General features: G+C 36.6%; 1 protein-coding gene and 1 pseudogene across 1 annotated transcript; both read left to right on the plus strand.

The window, feature by feature from the left end:
- Window positions 1-607: 607 nt before the first annotated feature.
- On the plus strand, window positions 608-8,941 carry LOC141429901 (uncharacterized). Its single transcript, XM_074090459.1, has 6 exons — window positions 608-821; window positions 1,169-1,417; window positions 1,571-1,733; window positions 5,757-5,866; window positions 6,132-6,377; window positions 7,381-8,941. Exons 1-6 carry the CDS (start codon window positions 611-613, stop codon window positions 8,259-8,261), a joined length of 1,860 nt encoding a protein of 619 aa, XP_073946560.1. The 5' UTR covers window positions 608-610; the 3' UTR covers window positions 8,262-8,941.
- Window positions 8,942-13,323: 4,382 nt separating this feature from the next.
- LOC141429384 (uncharacterized) lies at window positions 13,324-18,063 on the plus strand (annotated as a pseudogene).
- Window positions 18,064-18,514: the final 451 nt, after the last annotated feature.

Here is an 18,514-nt window from a genome sequence, read left to right on the forward strand (position 1 = left end):
TATATTTCAGACTTTAATCCTATAAAAACTTTATACGAACTGTGACATAATATTTCCATTTCTTTAAAGATTTTTTGTTACATTATTTGAGTATCTCATTATCTCTATTTTGTATTTTGTATATTTTAGCAATGCGATACGATATGTATCGCATAGCTAAAATATATGTGAATCAAATTTTTTAGTACTCTATTTTGTAATTTTTTATAACTTTATTAAAATTGCTTCACAACTTTTTAAGTTTATCCATTAAAACAAGTAATCTTATTTCTACCGTAAAATGTTAGTTAAGATTAATAAAATTGACGACCAGGCCTAGTGGTTAGAGAACCTGACTACGAAGCTTGAGGCCCCGGGTTCGATTCCCGTGTCGGGGCAGATATTTGTATGAAAAATACGAATGTTTGTTCTCGGGTCTTGGGTGTTAAATATGTATTTAATATGTTTTATGTATCTATCTATATTTATCCGTTGCTTAGTACCCATAACACAAGCTTTGCTAAGCTTACTTTGGGACTAGGTCAATTGGTGTGAACTGTCCCGTGATATTTATTTAGGTATTTATTTGTTTAAAACATTTTCCTTAGACTTCGGCGATCGGCAGTCAGAGATGGTTCTTTCATTCCATGAAGCCCTCGGCGGGATCCAGTCCCGTCTCGATCACTTACGCACGATCCGCTCGATCCCTGAGCTGGTGCAAGCGCCGCCTCAAGACCAGGCCCCGCTCCAGCCTCTCGGCCGCACCCTGCCGCCTGACACCCGGGAGGTGTCGCCGATGTTGTCGCCAGGTCATACCAGCCCACCCGTGTTGCCACAACCAAGTATGACATTTCAAGGAGTTCTTTTTCATGACACATCAAGCGCACTGGGCGGTGCGCATAAAGTGATGGTGTGTTGCAGACAGTTGCAGTGGACATAAAGTTTTATTGATATCTTGCTCTCTAGCCGCAAGTGGGATAAGAGGATAAGACTACGCTATTCATTGAAAGATTCCAGCTAGAGTCACGAAATTAACATCGCCTAGTAAATTACCTGAAACACATTGATTCATGTATTTGTGAACAACTAATTAAGTCCTTTTTGATATTCACTTCATTTTAACTGAACTAATTATTTTTATTTTTAGACACTAAGTGCTTACTTATTTTAGCAAAACTTGTTTTTACAGATATAAACAATCGTCAAACAGAGTCGGATCTCTCTTTCCGTGACGCCCTCAACGAGATCCAGCAACGTCTCGATTACTTACGCACGGACGCGTCACTCCGGGGAATCCTCGAGCTGGTTCAAGCGAACCCTCAAGTCCGGGCTCCGCTTCGGCCTCTCAGGTTCCCTCCGACATTAAGCACTTGGGAGGAGTCCCCAGGTCGTCCCAGCCCGGTGGTGTCACAGGATGAGATGGTGATACGTCAAAGAGGTATGCCATTTGGATACAGTTGTTTTATTAACAAATACTTATCAAGTTTAACGTAATACACAACACATGTTGTGTGGTGAATATGATCACAAAAATCCCTTTATTACAACTGCTGTAAAAGATGTCCACAAAACGATGTCTTTAATTTTTCAGGTCGCAGACGCCTCCCTGTGGCGTGGTCCCCTGACATCGACTTGAAAAACATTTCATCCAACTCTACTGATCGCACGCCGCCCAAGATCGCCCCGGGTCGTCTCCCTTCCCAAAAATCCGCCGTAAATTTACGCTCTGCGCGCCGAAAACGCCTAACATTTTTGTGACGAGCGAATCTGACGCCTGAGAAAATGGACTTTAGTGATATGAACCACGAAAGGCCCAGAATAGGACGCCACCGGCCTAATGCCCAAAGACTAAAAAAAACTAGAGAGAGAGAGAGAGAGGTTATAAATACATGCGACGCTAAATTAACGGGAAGATGAAATATTTAGTTTATTGTTTTAAAAAAAATAGTTTTATTTGTTATAAAAAACAAAGTTTTTTTTATATACCTACCTACCTTAGGTATAAATATTTTTAGTAGGATTTAACTTTTTCGTATAAATTTGTTTTGTTAATTTTTGTTTGTCATATTATATAGAAGCCGTTGAATAGTCTTTTGTTTAAACCTGTTAGAAGGAATTAAGTTCTATTACTTTAAATGTTACAATTGTAATTTAATATTTTTTTGTGAAATTTAATATTTTTTAGTGTTATTTATTAATTTAAGTCATTTATTGTAAAAACAAGTCTTTGAGACTTGGGTTGCGACGTCGGAAACCTCCCCGAGTGCTCGGGTGTTACAACTCCCTACTAACCGAGGCCTAGACCTCATGGGGTGGGGAAGGGTAACGCCTGGGCCTGGTGCATCCTGGGCAACACCGGCCAACTAATTTTTTTGTAAATTAGTTAGTCGCTGGCTAATATCCGATTGGTAGGTGGTGGACTTCGGTTGCGGGTGATTAGATCCAGTGGGCCCATTCATGTATGAAATTTCTATCAACGGTCAACTCTGGTTACGATACGCCCCACAATTTTGTTTTTTTATAATCAGTGCCATAGATGTGGAGAGTAGTTTAGAGCGCCTAATCTATAATACGAGTAGTTGAATTGTTTTTGAGTTATACATTTGTGATGGTAATCTTGAACACTGATATTCTAATTTTTAGTACCTGGGCGAACGAGCTTTGCTCGGGCTAAAACTCGATAATAAGCGTTTTCCCAGAGATAAAACTAAGCTAGATCGATTTGTCATCCCCGAAATCCCTCACATACCAAATTTCATCGAAATTGTTGGTGCCGTTTCCGAGAGCCCCGAAATATTATCTATATTATTCTAGATATTTTCATTTGATTCTATTTTATTTTTGTTTGAATCTGCGTACATAATAATAATAATAATTTTAGCCATACTGCCTGCATGTATAGTCTACATAAAGGTTGTCCCAAAAAGGACGCAAGATTTGAAATTGATGAAAAACACATTTTTTTTTCGTTATAATATATTTGTATATAAAATCTTGAAATACATAAAATAGGGTTATTTGTGGAATAATACGTCAGGCAAATGTCTTCCCAGGGCTTTGCTGGCACATACGCACAGTTGATGAAGTCAAGTCAATATTCCGACCATATTTTGCACGGAATTTTCGAACCGTTCACGCCAATCTTCTTTTGAAATATTGTTCAATAATAAAAACGCGTTGATCTTTTGTATAACCCGCCATTTTTACAAACCCTAAACATTCAGCTGTCAAATAGTTTTTTTTAGGGTTGCCAGCACTAAAATACAAAAATGGCGGCAAATTGAAATCTTGCGTCCTTTTTGGGACACCCGATATTTCTATAGGTATGTAGTGCGACCAGAGTTGAGGTTACGCACGTAAAGCGGCTCGTAGACGGGCCATATTTTCACTGCAATTTGTGGCCGGCAACTATTGGTGTCCCTCTCTTACTCACATGTTAAACAGGGACACCAATAGTTGCCGGCCACATATTGCAGTGAAAATATGGCCCGTCTAGGAGCCCCTTAAGAACATGTCATGTAATGGTTCCCCTTGTTTACGCATATTTTATAAGTCATAATTCTATTTTGCATAATCTGTTTACGCATAATTGTAATTATGCCGAAACTGTTTTTGCATAACAGTTTAAGCAGAATTCTCTTACGCATACTTAATCAATGTAAGCCGAATGGGTTTTACGCATAATTTGTGAATTCCGAATATTGTTTAGGCAGAAAATTACTTTCGCATAAATAAATTAGTTACGCAGAAAGTTACTCATCAATAAGTTAGTCTTCAATAGTAATTAGGTCATTTATTTTCGGACAGGATTTCAGCCTATCGAAATTCGGCTAAATTACATATATGCTAAACAAGATCATGCATAATAAAATTCGGCCATGTTAATATTATGCTATAATAAATTCGTTTCATTGAAAAAAGTATGCCAAATAGATGTCACCCATCATGTAATTACAGCGGGATTTGACATTCACTCATTCATTTAGTTCATTCTTATTTTATTAAATCAGTTCTTTATGTAGCTGTGTGTGATTCATTTCAACTCTCACGACCATGACACTACCGATATGCCTTATAGCAATCATAGTGATATAAAAATGTATACAAAAGCTAGTATGTACCTACACATATATATAATTATCTGGTAGTTTCTATCAACGAACTGCGGGGCTACTCGATAATCGAAGTTCGTGTCGTTCCGTCCCTCTGACGCTTATTCCATTTAATACGAGAATTAAGAGGGACGGTACAACAATACGAACTTCGATTTACGAATTTCGGAGTAGGCCCTCTAAATAATTTATTGAATCAGGCATTACTTTGCGGAGGTCTATATCAATGAAATAAAAGAATTTCCTTGCTCACCCGCGACCTAAGGCCCTCTAAACCATTTGTCGAAGTTACCGGAAATCAAGAAATATACCATTCGTTCTCGTTTAGTTTTATTAAAAACGCAAACAAAATACAAAACTAAATTACGTACTTAGGCAAGATAAGTATTACAATTACCTTTCCAGGAACACTAGTGACGGGCAAACGACATGCTTAGGGTACGAGTAATTGTGGTTTTTCCCATTTTGTTTACGCAGGCCACCCAGTAAAAAGGAATAACGAAGCTGCACCGCAATTCACCAAAATTGGAAATTCCGTTCTATCTGATATATTTATTTTTACTCTATTTCCATCTTCCCTCAATCTAGTGATACTGCCATACTGCGTGTGTATAGCTTATTAGTACCTAGGGCATATGGGAATTAATTAGGTGGGTGGGTATAGCTTTTAGGTTTGTCTGAATCTGCCGTCTTTGGTCGAGTCATGACCGAACCCTCTTTATGCTTCACGGTCGAAAAAAGAGGGTGTGTGTTATTATAGGTAGTGCCACGAGAGTTAAGAGCGTTTATACCTGCTGAGCTGGCAACGTTGCATTTTTGTTAGTTTTTCTCGATTATTCCATAAAAATTTAATGTAAATTGAAAATGTGGTGTGTTAGAACTGTTCTTGTTATATAATTTAATGTGTTAACTCCAATAATTATGCCTGATAGACTTTTTTTTTCTTTAAAAACCGTAAATAAACATTTGTTCGTATTTAAATAATATAAATTCCATCCCACCCAACCGAACAATCCTTTCTTAGTCCCCCGATTAAACCATCAACTTCATTAACGTCTGTGGGCTTGTCTCTGTTGGGTTGGATATCAAATAGAAATATACTTAAATAGAAAACGTTTATTCGCATTTCACAAATTACATAAGTACACAAAATAAAACAAGTAGGTATAAAGTAAATATTAATGACAGTATTTGCGAAATCGTGCATCTTCAGAGACATGTGAATCCAATGCAGAAGAAATTCCTTCCGCTAATGTTTTCTCAGGAATTTGAGGCAATTAATAGAACGTTGGCAATTAGTACACAACGTAAAAACTTAAAACCAAATGAATACGTCAGAATATATCTCCCATTGTATTGGCGCAAAAGGAAAATCCCAAAATCATTGAACTGCAAAAATAAATTAGTTTTCATACAAAAATGTAAAGCAATTTTGTACACGTCTTTATATGTCTTGTATATTTTTCATACAAAATTCGTTTTAAATTTGCACGTATAAACTATCAATCGGTATAATAATCAATTCAATAACGATCATTAATTAATAGGCACTCGTTTTTAAATTAATATGCCATTAATACCTGCTTATAAAAAGAGGCTCCCAACTTAGATTCGCATTGATTGCAGAACTTTCAAGTTAAACAGTTGGTTAAAACTTTAACTTTCTTCTATTTGGTGTTATCCGCGAGTTGTTACCATGGATGATTACTACAAAAGTGACCTTGAAAGGCTTTTAAGGGAAGCTGAAATTTTACAAACCATGAGTCAGTCTATGAGTAAGTATTGTGATTAGATATTGTTTCTAGACAAAGTATTTACCTACCTACAAATTTATCTAACATCATGCTAACATCTGGTAGCATGGTGAATGGTTGTGTTGCTCTGAGAATGAGCTCTGGTTGAGTTCGAAACGCGACAGTGTAGCGTGGAGTTAGAGGAGCTGCATCAACACTTTTGTTGCATAGACGTAGCTATCATAAGGTCGTGGGTGAGCAAATTGTTTTTGTTCAAGGTACTTATTCACATACTGTTTTTTCTTAGCCTCAGAAGATTGGCTGTCAGAAGTGGGTCTCGCATACTGCGAAGCCTTTGCTGAGATCCATTTGTGTTTTAATCAAATATGCGCGGATACGTCATTCCCTGAGATCCCGGTGGCCCAAGCGACCCCTGAAGTCCAGAACCCACTCCAGCCTCTCAGCCTCCCCCGGAAGCTTGACACTGGGGAGGAGTCGTCAGGTCATCCTAGCTCGGCGGTGTCGCAGGATGAGATGGTGGTACGACAACGAGGTATGATATAGTTCGTAGACATTATCTTAATTGAAGATTAGTTTTATCCGCGGTTTCGCTATCGTGACATCTTAGATCTAGTAGTTGGATTAAAAGTCCGGGATTTCACTTTTTTCCCATGGTGATCTCCAAGAATTAAATCGTAATAATTTTTTAATGTTATGAACACTCGTGCAAAATGTCTTGTCTTGAGACGGTTGAGACGTAGGCGCGTTGGTTTTCATTTAAGATTGTCATGATGATTTAATTGGTTATCAGGGGTACGTATTACAATATTTAAAGAGCGTAGCCGTGTTTGCATGGAAAAGCGGCCCTTTCACCAAACGTTCACTGTATTTTTTTTAATAAGAGCCCTCATGACAAGTATTATTTCCTGTAAGTTTCAGCTTCCTATCTTTGTTATTTTCTGAGATATGTTTTTTTTAACTTTCACAAAAAGCGACTTTTTAATGCGAGCTACGTAATCTTTTAGTACAGTAATTTACGTATAGAGACTCGCATGTTCTTTAAATAATATTTTATTTTTCCAAATAAAAAACTTAGATAAATGTAGGAAATAAAACTTCAGTATTTTTTTTCTTGCTTTCTAGAAGAGCGACACCAACAGTTTTCTGTTAGGTAATTGCTTGTATAAACTTCATACTAGAAAATGGAAAAATAAAGGATACGGTGTCCTCTTACAAGATAATTTAGTCGCAAAAGAGATTATGCACATTGCAACCTCTTTATCATTACCTATAACGTTTATTTAGTTTCGCGATTTCGTGGCTGGTCCCATAGTAAAAGTTGCTCAGTGTGAATCTCCCCATCACCCCCATCACTCCTGCTCATTACCCCGAACTCACCCTGTATATGAAAGTAGCAGTCGCACCTGTCAGGGTGGTGAAGTAGGGCCCTGATCACCGATGAAAAATCATCGTGTACTCGTATATTGCCCAAAATTCATAGAATATTTCTTTATATTCCATCATTAAATGCATTAACAGCTATGCCGATTTTTCAGGTCACAAGCATCACACAGTAGCATGGTCCCCGGATGTGGACTTGAAGAGCACTTCATTAGATTCTACTGATCGCACGCCACCCCAGGGCGCCCCGGGCCTCCTCTCCCCACAAAAAGTCGGTGAAAATGTATGCTCTTCGCCCCCATACAGCCCTATACATGAAGAGCAAATTCCTATGATGCCTGAGAAAAATGACTTCAGTGAAATAAGTACCAATGAGAAGTTAAAACTCACTAGCCCTGCTAATGGGTCGAAAGCGACCAAACGCCCACGGACTGAAAAAAATCTAGAGGCAGATTTAAGCGTCCCTATTAATTTGGCTCTCAAAGGCTTAAGCCATATGCAACTAATAAACATTATAAAAAACTTAATAAGCAAAAATCCTGAGATAGAGCAGGAGATTCGTAAGCATTTATCAATGCCTGATTTAGCGCCCTCGGAGGAACGACTGAACTATTTCAAGTCCAAGATCTACAAAGCTTTACCAATTGCACATTTGACGTCGAAAACTGATTCTGCGGCTTACTCAAGTGTCGCTGCGCATTTGGCGGTTTTTCAAAAATGCGTCATCGATCAAGGGAAGACGTTTATGGAATCGCAACAGTGGGATTCCCTGGTTGAGTACGTATTTCTCGCCTGGAGTTATGTTAGGGCTACACCTGTATGGGACAATAAGCTCCAAAATGCAACGAGGACGCATTGTTTTATAGCGCTCATTATTTTTTGTATGAACGCTCTGAAAAATGGCTCTTTCGCTAGAGATGCGCTGGTCGACATTCATAACAGGTTGCTGAAAATTGCAAAGGATACAGAAGAGGCGAAATGTTGCTTGATGCTCATCCAGAGCCAAATGCACACTATTTTTAATAGAAATTTATAAAAGTTCCGTTTTTTATTTTACGATTGAATTTGTGATACATATTTGTATTTCCTAACAAGTTTACATGATTGACATTGAATCCATTTGGTCTATCGCAGGGTTTCTCAAACTTATGGCTCCACGTACCCCTGTTAAAGTTTCTAGACGACAGCGAACCCCTACCTCCCCCCCAAAGAAAGTAATAAAATTGACTGTTGGAGAAACTAAGTTTATTTTTATTTCAATCATCATTATAATATAATGTATATTATTTATTTCAATAAAAGGTAACAAATATAGGTTAGAATCGTCTTGCCAACGAAAATACAAACTGAAACAAACAACAACAACAAATAAGTAACAAATTTGGAGTTAAAATAAAAAATACAAAAAGACTCCAAAAACAATCTTAATCATCTTGCCAGTCTTGCAGCCACCATCACGTAAACCTTGTCGCGAACCCCCTACCGTCGAATAGCGAACCCCTAGGGGTTCGCGTACCCCACTTTGAGAAACCATGGTCTATCGGGTGGTCCATTCAGATCTGTCAGTAGGTATGTTAGTACTAAAGTCAATGACATGGTTCGTTACAACATATATTTCTGTGTCTTATAGTTTCAGAATTACCCATAGTGACTCATCTAAATTATTCTACTACGATTTTGATACATTTATTTTGTAAATAAATGACATGATCAATATAGCTGCTATTTTATTAACAGGACAACACCACATGACATTCACGAGTTATTCCGATCTTTATAACAGAATACTTACCATTTTCAATAATAGGCGTGACGACTGGGTTTAAATAAATATATCACTCTATTTAGTCCGTCTTTTAGATTATGGAAAAATATGGGCCACCTATTTTTTGATTAATCATCAAACTTCCGGAGTGGGGGCTTGTGACGTCACTATTAGGTAAAAATCGTACCATATACTCGTAGTGACGTCACTCAAAACTTCTAAGCACTGTCTAATCGTCATTTTTTGTTTGTCAAACAAAAGCAAAAATACCTGAACAATATTTTTTAATAATCTAACCGACGGACTAAACAGTTTTTTTTAGTCGTCTAGCCTATTCAATTTTAAAATTAGAAAGTGTTAGTAATGGAAATACCTGTTTTGTACCATTAACGATAATAATGACTGTTAAATTACTTAGTGTAAAGGAATTGATAATTACATTTGTACGTTTTGGACCAATAATTAATTTATGTTTAAAATATTTAACTATTAACAATCCTGACTCCCTGAATCATCCCTTAGTGTATGTATAGGTATGTCGTCAGCCATAGAGCCCTTGTCAGCGCCTGCCGTGCCGTTCTGGAACCTACCAACCTGCCTACAACAATTTCTTGGCGGATGGGTTTGCCCTTAGATAGAGATGCCACTTCTATTGACACCTTTACACCAATCCATCATTATATAAATATTATGTATGTATCATCATCATCATCCCAGCCTATATACGTCCCACTGCTGGGCACAGGCCTCCTCTCAGAACAAGAGGGCTTGGGCTATAGTTCCCACGCGGGCCCAGTGCGGATTGGGAACTTCACACGCACCATTGAATTGCTTCGCAGGATTGTGCAGGTTTCCTCACGATGTTTTCCTTCACCGCAAAGCTCGTGGTAAATTTCAAATGTAATTCCGCACATGAATTTGGAAAAACTCAGAGGTGCGAGCCGGGGTTTGAACCCACGACCCTCTGCTTGAGAGGCGATAGGTCAAACCACTAGGCCACCACGGCTTTTCAGGCCACCACCAGGCCCGGCCAGGTATGTATGTATACTGTAGCATATTTCAAGTCGATGCCATTACATCCTACTCAGTATCAAGAGCACAATCGATTGCGATCGTTAAAAAAATGTCCCCAGTTGTTCATACAAAATTTTATGAGTCAGTTTTGTCACGCCCATACTTAATGTATGAAAAAAAAACCGGCCAAGAGCGTGTCGGACACGCCCGAAATAGGGTTCCGTAGCCATTACGAAAAATTTAGTAATATTTTTCTAAGGATTTCGTATTTCTTACGGAATATTCCAAGTTACGGTATATTTTATACCTTAGGTTGCTACTGGTATGTACTTTTAAACTACTCTAATAATTCTCTAGAAAACTTAACCGTTTTAAACTCCTTATAAGTTTGATATACTAACTACCATCTTGAATTGTTTAAAATTTTTCGACCCACCTGTTTATATTTTAGAGGGGGGGGACGCTTGATTTTATTAAAATTTCAAAGTCAAAGTGGTTTATTTGCAAACATAGGTGTAACTGATTACAGTGGTCGTAACAAAAATAAGGTAAGTATCAAAATGCTATGTTTTGCCTGCAAGCATACAAAATTCTATTTGTTATAAAATTTCATATTATATTGTTATTCTATTATCAAACACAAATATTAATCCATTATAATCATTTAAACATTATCATATCATCATCATTATTATCATATCATCATTATCATTATAATTTAAATTTGTAAATATCAATAATTATTAAAATCATTAAAATTATCATGTAAATAATCAGAAAATGAATAGTAGCAACGATTAATTAGCAATTTCAGTAATTCCTGCTTCAGCCTCGACATTGGCAGCTGCTTTATGCATATCGGGAGTTTATTATAAATTTTACCAGCTGAAGAATATAAGTATTATAATATGTATATGCATTTTAAAGTTGAATATTTTGCAAACATATCACTGAATCGAAAAATCGTTTTAGCAACTCCCTAATGGGTTTAAAAGACCTATCCAACGATACCCCACACTACAAGGTTGGATGAGAAAAAATAAATCACGCACACTCTGTTTTTAAAAAAAAAAAATTATTGTATGATTTTTTTGGCATAGTTTACTTATATATTAATGCAAAATTACAGTTTTCTAGCATTGATAGTCTCTGAGCAAAGCCGCGGACGGACAGACAGACAGCCATGGCATGGTTTTTGCCATTTTGTCTACGGAACCCTAAAAACGTCGCAAAACTGAAATTTTCTTTGGGGTAATTTTTTTAAACTATCGGATTCGATTGTACACTCTTGCTTCTAAGTAGGAAAGAAACATATTTTTTCAAAATTAAAAAAAAAGAAAGGGTAGTACTTACTCTTTTTTTGAAAACGCCCGTACATTACATACTCTTAATGGGACCATTTTGTTTCATTTAATTATGAATTACAGGAGATCTATGGATTTGGAAACGAAAGATAAGTAGCGTGTAGCAAATAAAATGTCTTTTACCAAGTGAGAAACGTGTAGGTACTTTATTAACTAACTCTTACGAAGGGAAAGTTGAGAAAGTGTCTAGCTGCGGGGTAGGATAACTCTTGAAGAACTTTTTACTGGTGCGGTTGAGATTGAATCAACCCAAACCTAAGTTCTTTCACTTTTTTACAGTGTGGGTGAGGCCTTATCGATCTCAAATTTCAGTACTTACTTAGATCCTTTTAGATCCTTAGATTACATGGGATTAGGTGTTTTTAATGCGGTCTTCATTTGTCAGAAAGTGATTACAATATACTTAGCTTCGCCCTTGGTTCTGACCTCTGGTTAAAGAAAATACACCTAATGTATTCTTGAGGTCTTTTGGGCCTCAAAACGCACTAAGGTTTTATTTAATACTAGTGCAGGTATGGCACTTATCGCAAAATTATCGATGAAAATAATCATTAGCTCACCAAGCAACTTGGTACAATATCACAGAAACCGTTTTTAGTGAATCCACCTACTGCATATGTATCAGATTTATTACTTAGAGTATGAATTTCTTGAGACGTAAATAGACCTCTACCCGCATTGTGTGAAATAAGTATATACCACCCAGTGCGTTAGAGACTTATTTAGACCTCAATATTTTTTTCTGTACCTACGAGCCCGTGATTGAAAAACATAAATAAATGTATATTTGACTTTATCATACGCCTCGTACTAAACTTGTACAGTCAAGGGCAAAGATATCGACACGGCCAAAGTTGTAAAAATATGTATACACGGCCTTAATGTTAAGTGCATAAAGTCGTGTAGGTATACATATTTTTGTAAGTTTGACCATGTCGATATCTTTGCCCTTGACTGTAAGTAAACGGCAACCGCCCAGAAAGATAACACGAACTTTTAGCCCCGCACCGATTTTGCCTCAACCCACAGTGAACGTGTTAAGCGGTAGATAACAGTTCCACATCCCTCTAGAGTGGCGCTAAAGCAGCAAGAGTGTCTGAAAAAAGTAAATATCCTACAGTAAAAGTGAAAACACAGTAAAAGGGAGAAGTGATATGAGAAAATGTGGACGGTATAATGTTCATGATCAGTATTATTAACTTTATTGCGGTTATCATTATAAAGCTTCCTTTAAAAGTTTTCTTTGCTACTGCAGCTCCGCCTATTTAATACTTATGCATATATATAGCGTGTGTGCTTTAGCTCTAGACTTCATAAACTATTGCTTGCTCAAGTCCTTTAAATACTTTTTAAGGGAATATAGCAGTGATTTAATATGTACTGTCGGGGAAACTTAATTACGTACCAGTGGGGAACCTTTTCATAATCAATTTCGCTATGATTTCTTGGGCTGTCAAAATGGCATTAGTGGCACAAAGGTTCTACTTTGGTACGTGATTTAGATGGAACATCATTTGAACCTAACAATAGAGTCGCTATACTAAATTTTTCATTGAAAATACCATCAGTGGTGTAGCGGTATAGCACGCGGTACGGAATACCGAGGACCTGGGTTCGGTTCCCAGTGATGGTCTTATTTTTCTGTGCATCTATATTTCAGTTTGTATTTTCAATTTAGGTTTTACGGGATGACCGTAAAAGTAAAAATTTGGAATTGAAATAAAAAATACAAAAAGATTCCAAAAAAACAATCTTAAATTTTTCATGTTTTTCGCGAGAAAATTAATTAGATACCATACCTACCTAAGAGTTTTAATAATACCTCATATAATATTTAAGTGTTACCTATGTAAGTTTCTTTTGCTTTGAACTGTAGAAAAGCTGAAATTAGTACCTACAAAACTGTTTTAAATTTGTAAAAACCCCTTAGTCCGAATGTCGGTGTCACATTTGACCGGTTTTTATAAATCCATTAAGTACTTAATGATCATAATTAGGATGATAGAATTACTTGCATTTCCCATATCAATACGCAGGTAATTAGTTAATAGGTAATCATTATTAAAATACGTCATTGGTCGATCTGCGAAAGCTAAGTGCAGTTTTCGGTTGCCATTGCTTCCCTAAGCCTAGAGAAGAACGTACTCGTAACTCGTACTTGTGCTCGATAGATTTCTATAAAATCACTTACTTTAAATTTGTATTTTCTGCTATTTGGTATTAGCAAAGTTTTTTCAATGGATCCAGCAGAGATTAGTGAATATGAAGCTTTTCTAACGGACGAAAACCTCGTATATTACACCAGCGTCTATATGGGTAAGTTCCTTGATTCTTGTAAAAATAATAGTGTTATTTATTAAGATAATAAAATTATAAAAAAAACATACAAAAGAATATGTGTAAATATCGCAGTATCGCCTCTCAAGCAGAGGGCCGTGGGTTCGAACCCCGACTCGCACCTCTGAGTTTTTCGAAATTCATGTGCGGAATCACATTTGAAATTTACCACGAGCTTTGCGGTGAAGGAAAACATCGTGAGGAAACCTGCGCAAACCTGCGAAGCGATTCAATGGTGCGTGCGAAGTTCCCAATCCGCACTGGGCCCGCGTGGGAACTATGGCCCAAGCCCTCTTGTTCTGAGAGGAGGCCTGTGCCCAGCAGTGGGACGTATATAGGCTGGGATGGAAATATCACAAGTTCAACTGGGCAGCGCCACACCATCATCGGAGCCAAATAATTTGGCTGGTGGCTCAAATGGTGCCGTGTACCACGAATGCACATGCTGGTTGCACGGATTATTGAAATAATAATGCGTGATCTTAGCCAACCCATTACTAAACTTAAGGATCTGTCCCAACGATTTCTGTCCTTGATTCTTGTTGAACTAGATGCTCATTTTATTCTAATATAGATATACGCTAATACTTCGTATTAATATTATAAACGAGAAAGTTTGTAAAAACGTTCGCTACTTAAGAGCGTTTATTTTATACCTGTCGAGCTGGCAACGTGGCATTTTATACTTATTTAAGAAGTATTCTATCAGACAACATTTTTAATAATAATAATTTATTTATTTATCAGACAACATAGATCCATTCATTTGTTAGTACATACACACTTAAAAACTAAGTTAGACATGTTTAAAATTAAAATATTTTTTTTTTTTTTTTAATTTTCATTAAATTTTTATGGAATGATCGAGAAAAACTAACAAAAATGTAACGTTGCCAGCTCAGCAGGTACCTAAAACGCTCTTAATCATCCCGGGAAAAGACATAAGATTTTATTATCTCAGATAATTTTATAGTTTCTACGGCAGAGCAGAGATAAACGAATTGGCTGGCATTGATCACTTTTTTACAATGTGGTCTAATTCCAAAACAATTTTGAGGAATAGGTTTAATAAATAATTTTATAATATTTTAATAAAAAAATACTAAATCATTGTATATAAAAATACTAAATGATTGTGTACTAGATGAGTGAATATATTTGCAAAATAACGTTTGACCTTTGTTTGACTTTCATCGTAAATAAACAAAGATAAACGTAGTTTTAACGCCATGGCAACAAGCTATAACTCCGATAACTTATAAATAGGATAAAAAATTCAAAACCCAACTAAAACCAAAATCCTTCAAATAGGTGTCTTAAGTTCGCGTATTTTATGAAAAAAAAAAATAATAAACATTGTTTTTTTTTAGACCAATGCCCATTCTTTACATATGAATTTGAAGGTGACAAATAGAATTTTAATAAACCTATTTATTTCACAGGTTCAGACGATTGGCAGAACAATTCGGATCGCCCATTACATGACCTGTTTGCCGATGTCCGTGCGCGTTTTGATCTCTTTCGCGCGGAAAACTGGCCACCCTCTGGACCCTCTGATGATGTGTCCCCGCTCCAAACTCTCAGCTCCACCCTGGAACCTATTAATCAGAATGTGCCGACAGCGCAGCCACCAACTTATCTCAACCCTGGGGTCTCGCAGGATGAGATCGTGATACAACAGCGAGGTACGTCCTTATTTTAAAAAAATCAAGCGCGACCTTGTGTTGTAGTTATAGTATGGCCCGTAACACACTTACATAATTTAATAGTGTGTGGCGACTGTATTTCCGCTTCCGCTTTTATCATGGATATTGCGCATGTGCGGATTTTGACGTTGATTTTTTCATTTCGAATTGATACTGTATAAATAAATATAATTCCTTTAAAATTAGTAATTATTCCCATAAGTGGTGACCCTGACGTGATATGAACACGCAACCTTCTGATGATTCCCATAAGTGAATAAAAAATATTAGTACTTAAATATAGTACCTAAATAAACTTGCGATTTGTTTACAATCTCAAATTATAGTATTTGTGAGAAATTAAACCTTTCTTGATATTCCCTTCGTTACAACTGGCCCTAAACCACCAAGTGCAAAACTCGAATTTCGTAAGTTGCCGTCCCGCTGACGCTTATGTCATTTAATACGCGAGTGAAAGGGACGGTGCGATACGAACTTCGATGTGCGAGTTTTGTAGTAGCCCCTCTGTACTAACAATGTCCTTTTTCCAGGTCGCAGACGTCTCCCTGTGACATGGTCCCCGGACATCGACTTTAAAAGCATTTTATTCAAGTCCACTGAATGCACGCCGCCCAAGGTCGTCCCTACCCCGCAAAAAGTTTCTACAACCCGAAAACGACTTACATTTCTGGAACGAAACCCTATGTCCCCTGACAAAATGGACTTTAGTGATGTCAGAACTCCTGAAAAGTTTAAACTTACTAGCCCTGTTAAAGAGACGCCACCTATCAAACGTCCAAGGATTGAAAGGACTCTTGAGGCCGATTTTAAAGGCCCTATCGACGTAGCTCCCAACGCAACTCATTAATGTTATAAAGACCATAACAAACAAACATCCTGACATAGAAAAGGAGATTCGCATGGAAATGCCAAAGCCTGATTTAGCTCCCTTGGAGGAGCGACTGAACTATTTGAAATCTAATATCTTCAAAAGTCTGCCAACTTCATGTTTGACGTCGAAAACTGATTCACTGGCGTACTCAAGAGTCGCTACGCATTTGGGGGCATTTAAAAAATGCGTCATCGATCAAGGGCAGACGTTGGTGGAATCGCACCATTGGGATTCCGTGGTGAAGTATGTTTTTCTCGCCTGGAGTTACGTCAGGGCGACTCCTGTATGGGACAATCAGTCTCATAATACAGCGAGGAAGCAATGTTTTAAAGCACTGATTAATTTTTGTATGAGCGCTCTGAAGAAAGGCTCTTTTGATAGAGAGACGCTGGTCGATGTTTATGACAAGTTGCAGGGAATTTCGGCTGACGCAGAAGAGGCGCAATCTTGCTTAAAGTACATCCAGAGCCAAATACAAGATTAGTAATGGAACAAGAGTTATTTTCCATGTTACATTTACTGTTCGACACTAAATTAATTGGAAATTGAAACCAGTGTTATTTCAGTGGTGTCCCGGTATTGAATTCAGGTTCGATAACACTCATTAGACGAAATGTTCAAAAAATATTTTTTAACCAGCGGCTTGGATATCATGATTGAATAAACTTTTTGATTTTTTTTTGTACAATTTTGCTAATAATGTTGTGTACGGATGTATATAATAATGTTAATTGGACGTAACCGACTAAACAATTAAAGATTGTAAAATTATGAAGAAATAGAAATAGAAAACGTTTATTCGCATTTCGCAAATTACATAAGTACACATAATAAAACAAGTATAAAGTTAATATTAATGACAGTATTTGCGAAATCGCGAAACGGTCTCAGCTCAGCATAGTGCTGGCCGTAGAGGCCAACGTTGGTCTTCCGCTGAGACCGCTTGGCGACTTCACGGAAGGCGACATAAATTAAAAAAAAGTAAATCACTAAGAAGACTAGTTTAAAGGCCATTTAGTGTTTAACCGTTGAATTTTTCAGATATTAAATGGACTTTCTATAAATTTAATTAAATTATTTTGTATAATATTTATCGCCACATTAGAAAGATGATAATGTTTTAAAATCAATATCTCTTATTTGGGAAACTGTACTGAGTGGAAGCAAGTTGTATCTTCTATTGTTTAACGTTATTTATTCTTGAATTCTATTAATTATTACTAAAGCATTTTCTTCTTCCATTCATCTTTCTTCATTGATTCATTCTTGTTTTCTGTCCCTTGCTAAATGCTCCTCTCATTCACTCAAATGTTAACTGGATCCCTTAAAGGGATAGGTTCGCCTCTGTACATTTATCTCAACGTTTATAAATTGTGTTTATTTATTTTTGTAAAATAAAGTCATATTCATAAGTCATTAATATTTTTCATGGGCATAATCCTGTTATTAATCTAAGTTTTATATTTATGTTGAGAAATCTTATTGTTTTATTTATTATTAATCTCCACCTGTGTTGAATTTTTCGGTAATTTAATCAAAACAACCTACTCTAGTAGGTAGGGGCTGATTAAGAAATCTAGCTAAGTCATTAATTGTAAAGAAAAGTCTTAGAGACTTCAGTCTAAATAAAATGTTTGCATCAATATAATTCTTATAACTGTGATTAAGTACATAAATATTATTTGACTGACGAAATGAGACCTAAAGTTGTTTACGTACCAGTTTTATTGTTTTAGAAAATTAAGCATAATTAAGTTTAAGTTTAATAAATGACACTATCTCGAAAATTCTTGTCTTTTATCTTTAAATAAAACGTTAAGCACTCAGATTCTACTGATTTCATCACTAATAAAAACTTTGAAAACAAAATACCTTCATAACCAGAATATTAAATAAAGAAACATTTTTTTAACATAAACAAAATTTTAGTCTATAAAAAACTAAGTGTCCATAAACTTATTGATGTTTCTGTTTATGATGGTATTTAGCATTTTTTTTAACCTTAAGGCACAAAATGTAGCTATCATGATGATCATCATCATCATCTTGGCCTATTATACACGTCCCATTGCAAAGCACAGACCTTCTCACAGAGTAATCTAGGTACCTATAATAAAAGACTTAGGGGCTGTTTCACCATCCATTGATTAGTGTTAACTGGCGGTTAGGTGTGATGCCGTCTCTATTTGTTTTGTTCGAATAGACGGAGACGGCATCACATTTAACCGGCGG

This window comes from Choristoneura fumiferana, chromosome 7, assembly GCF_025370935.1.
Source record: "Choristoneura fumiferana chromosome 7, NRCan_CFum_1, whole genome shotgun sequence".
NCBI lineage: Eukaryota > Metazoa > Arthropoda > Insecta > Lepidoptera > Tortricidae > Choristoneura > Choristoneura fumiferana.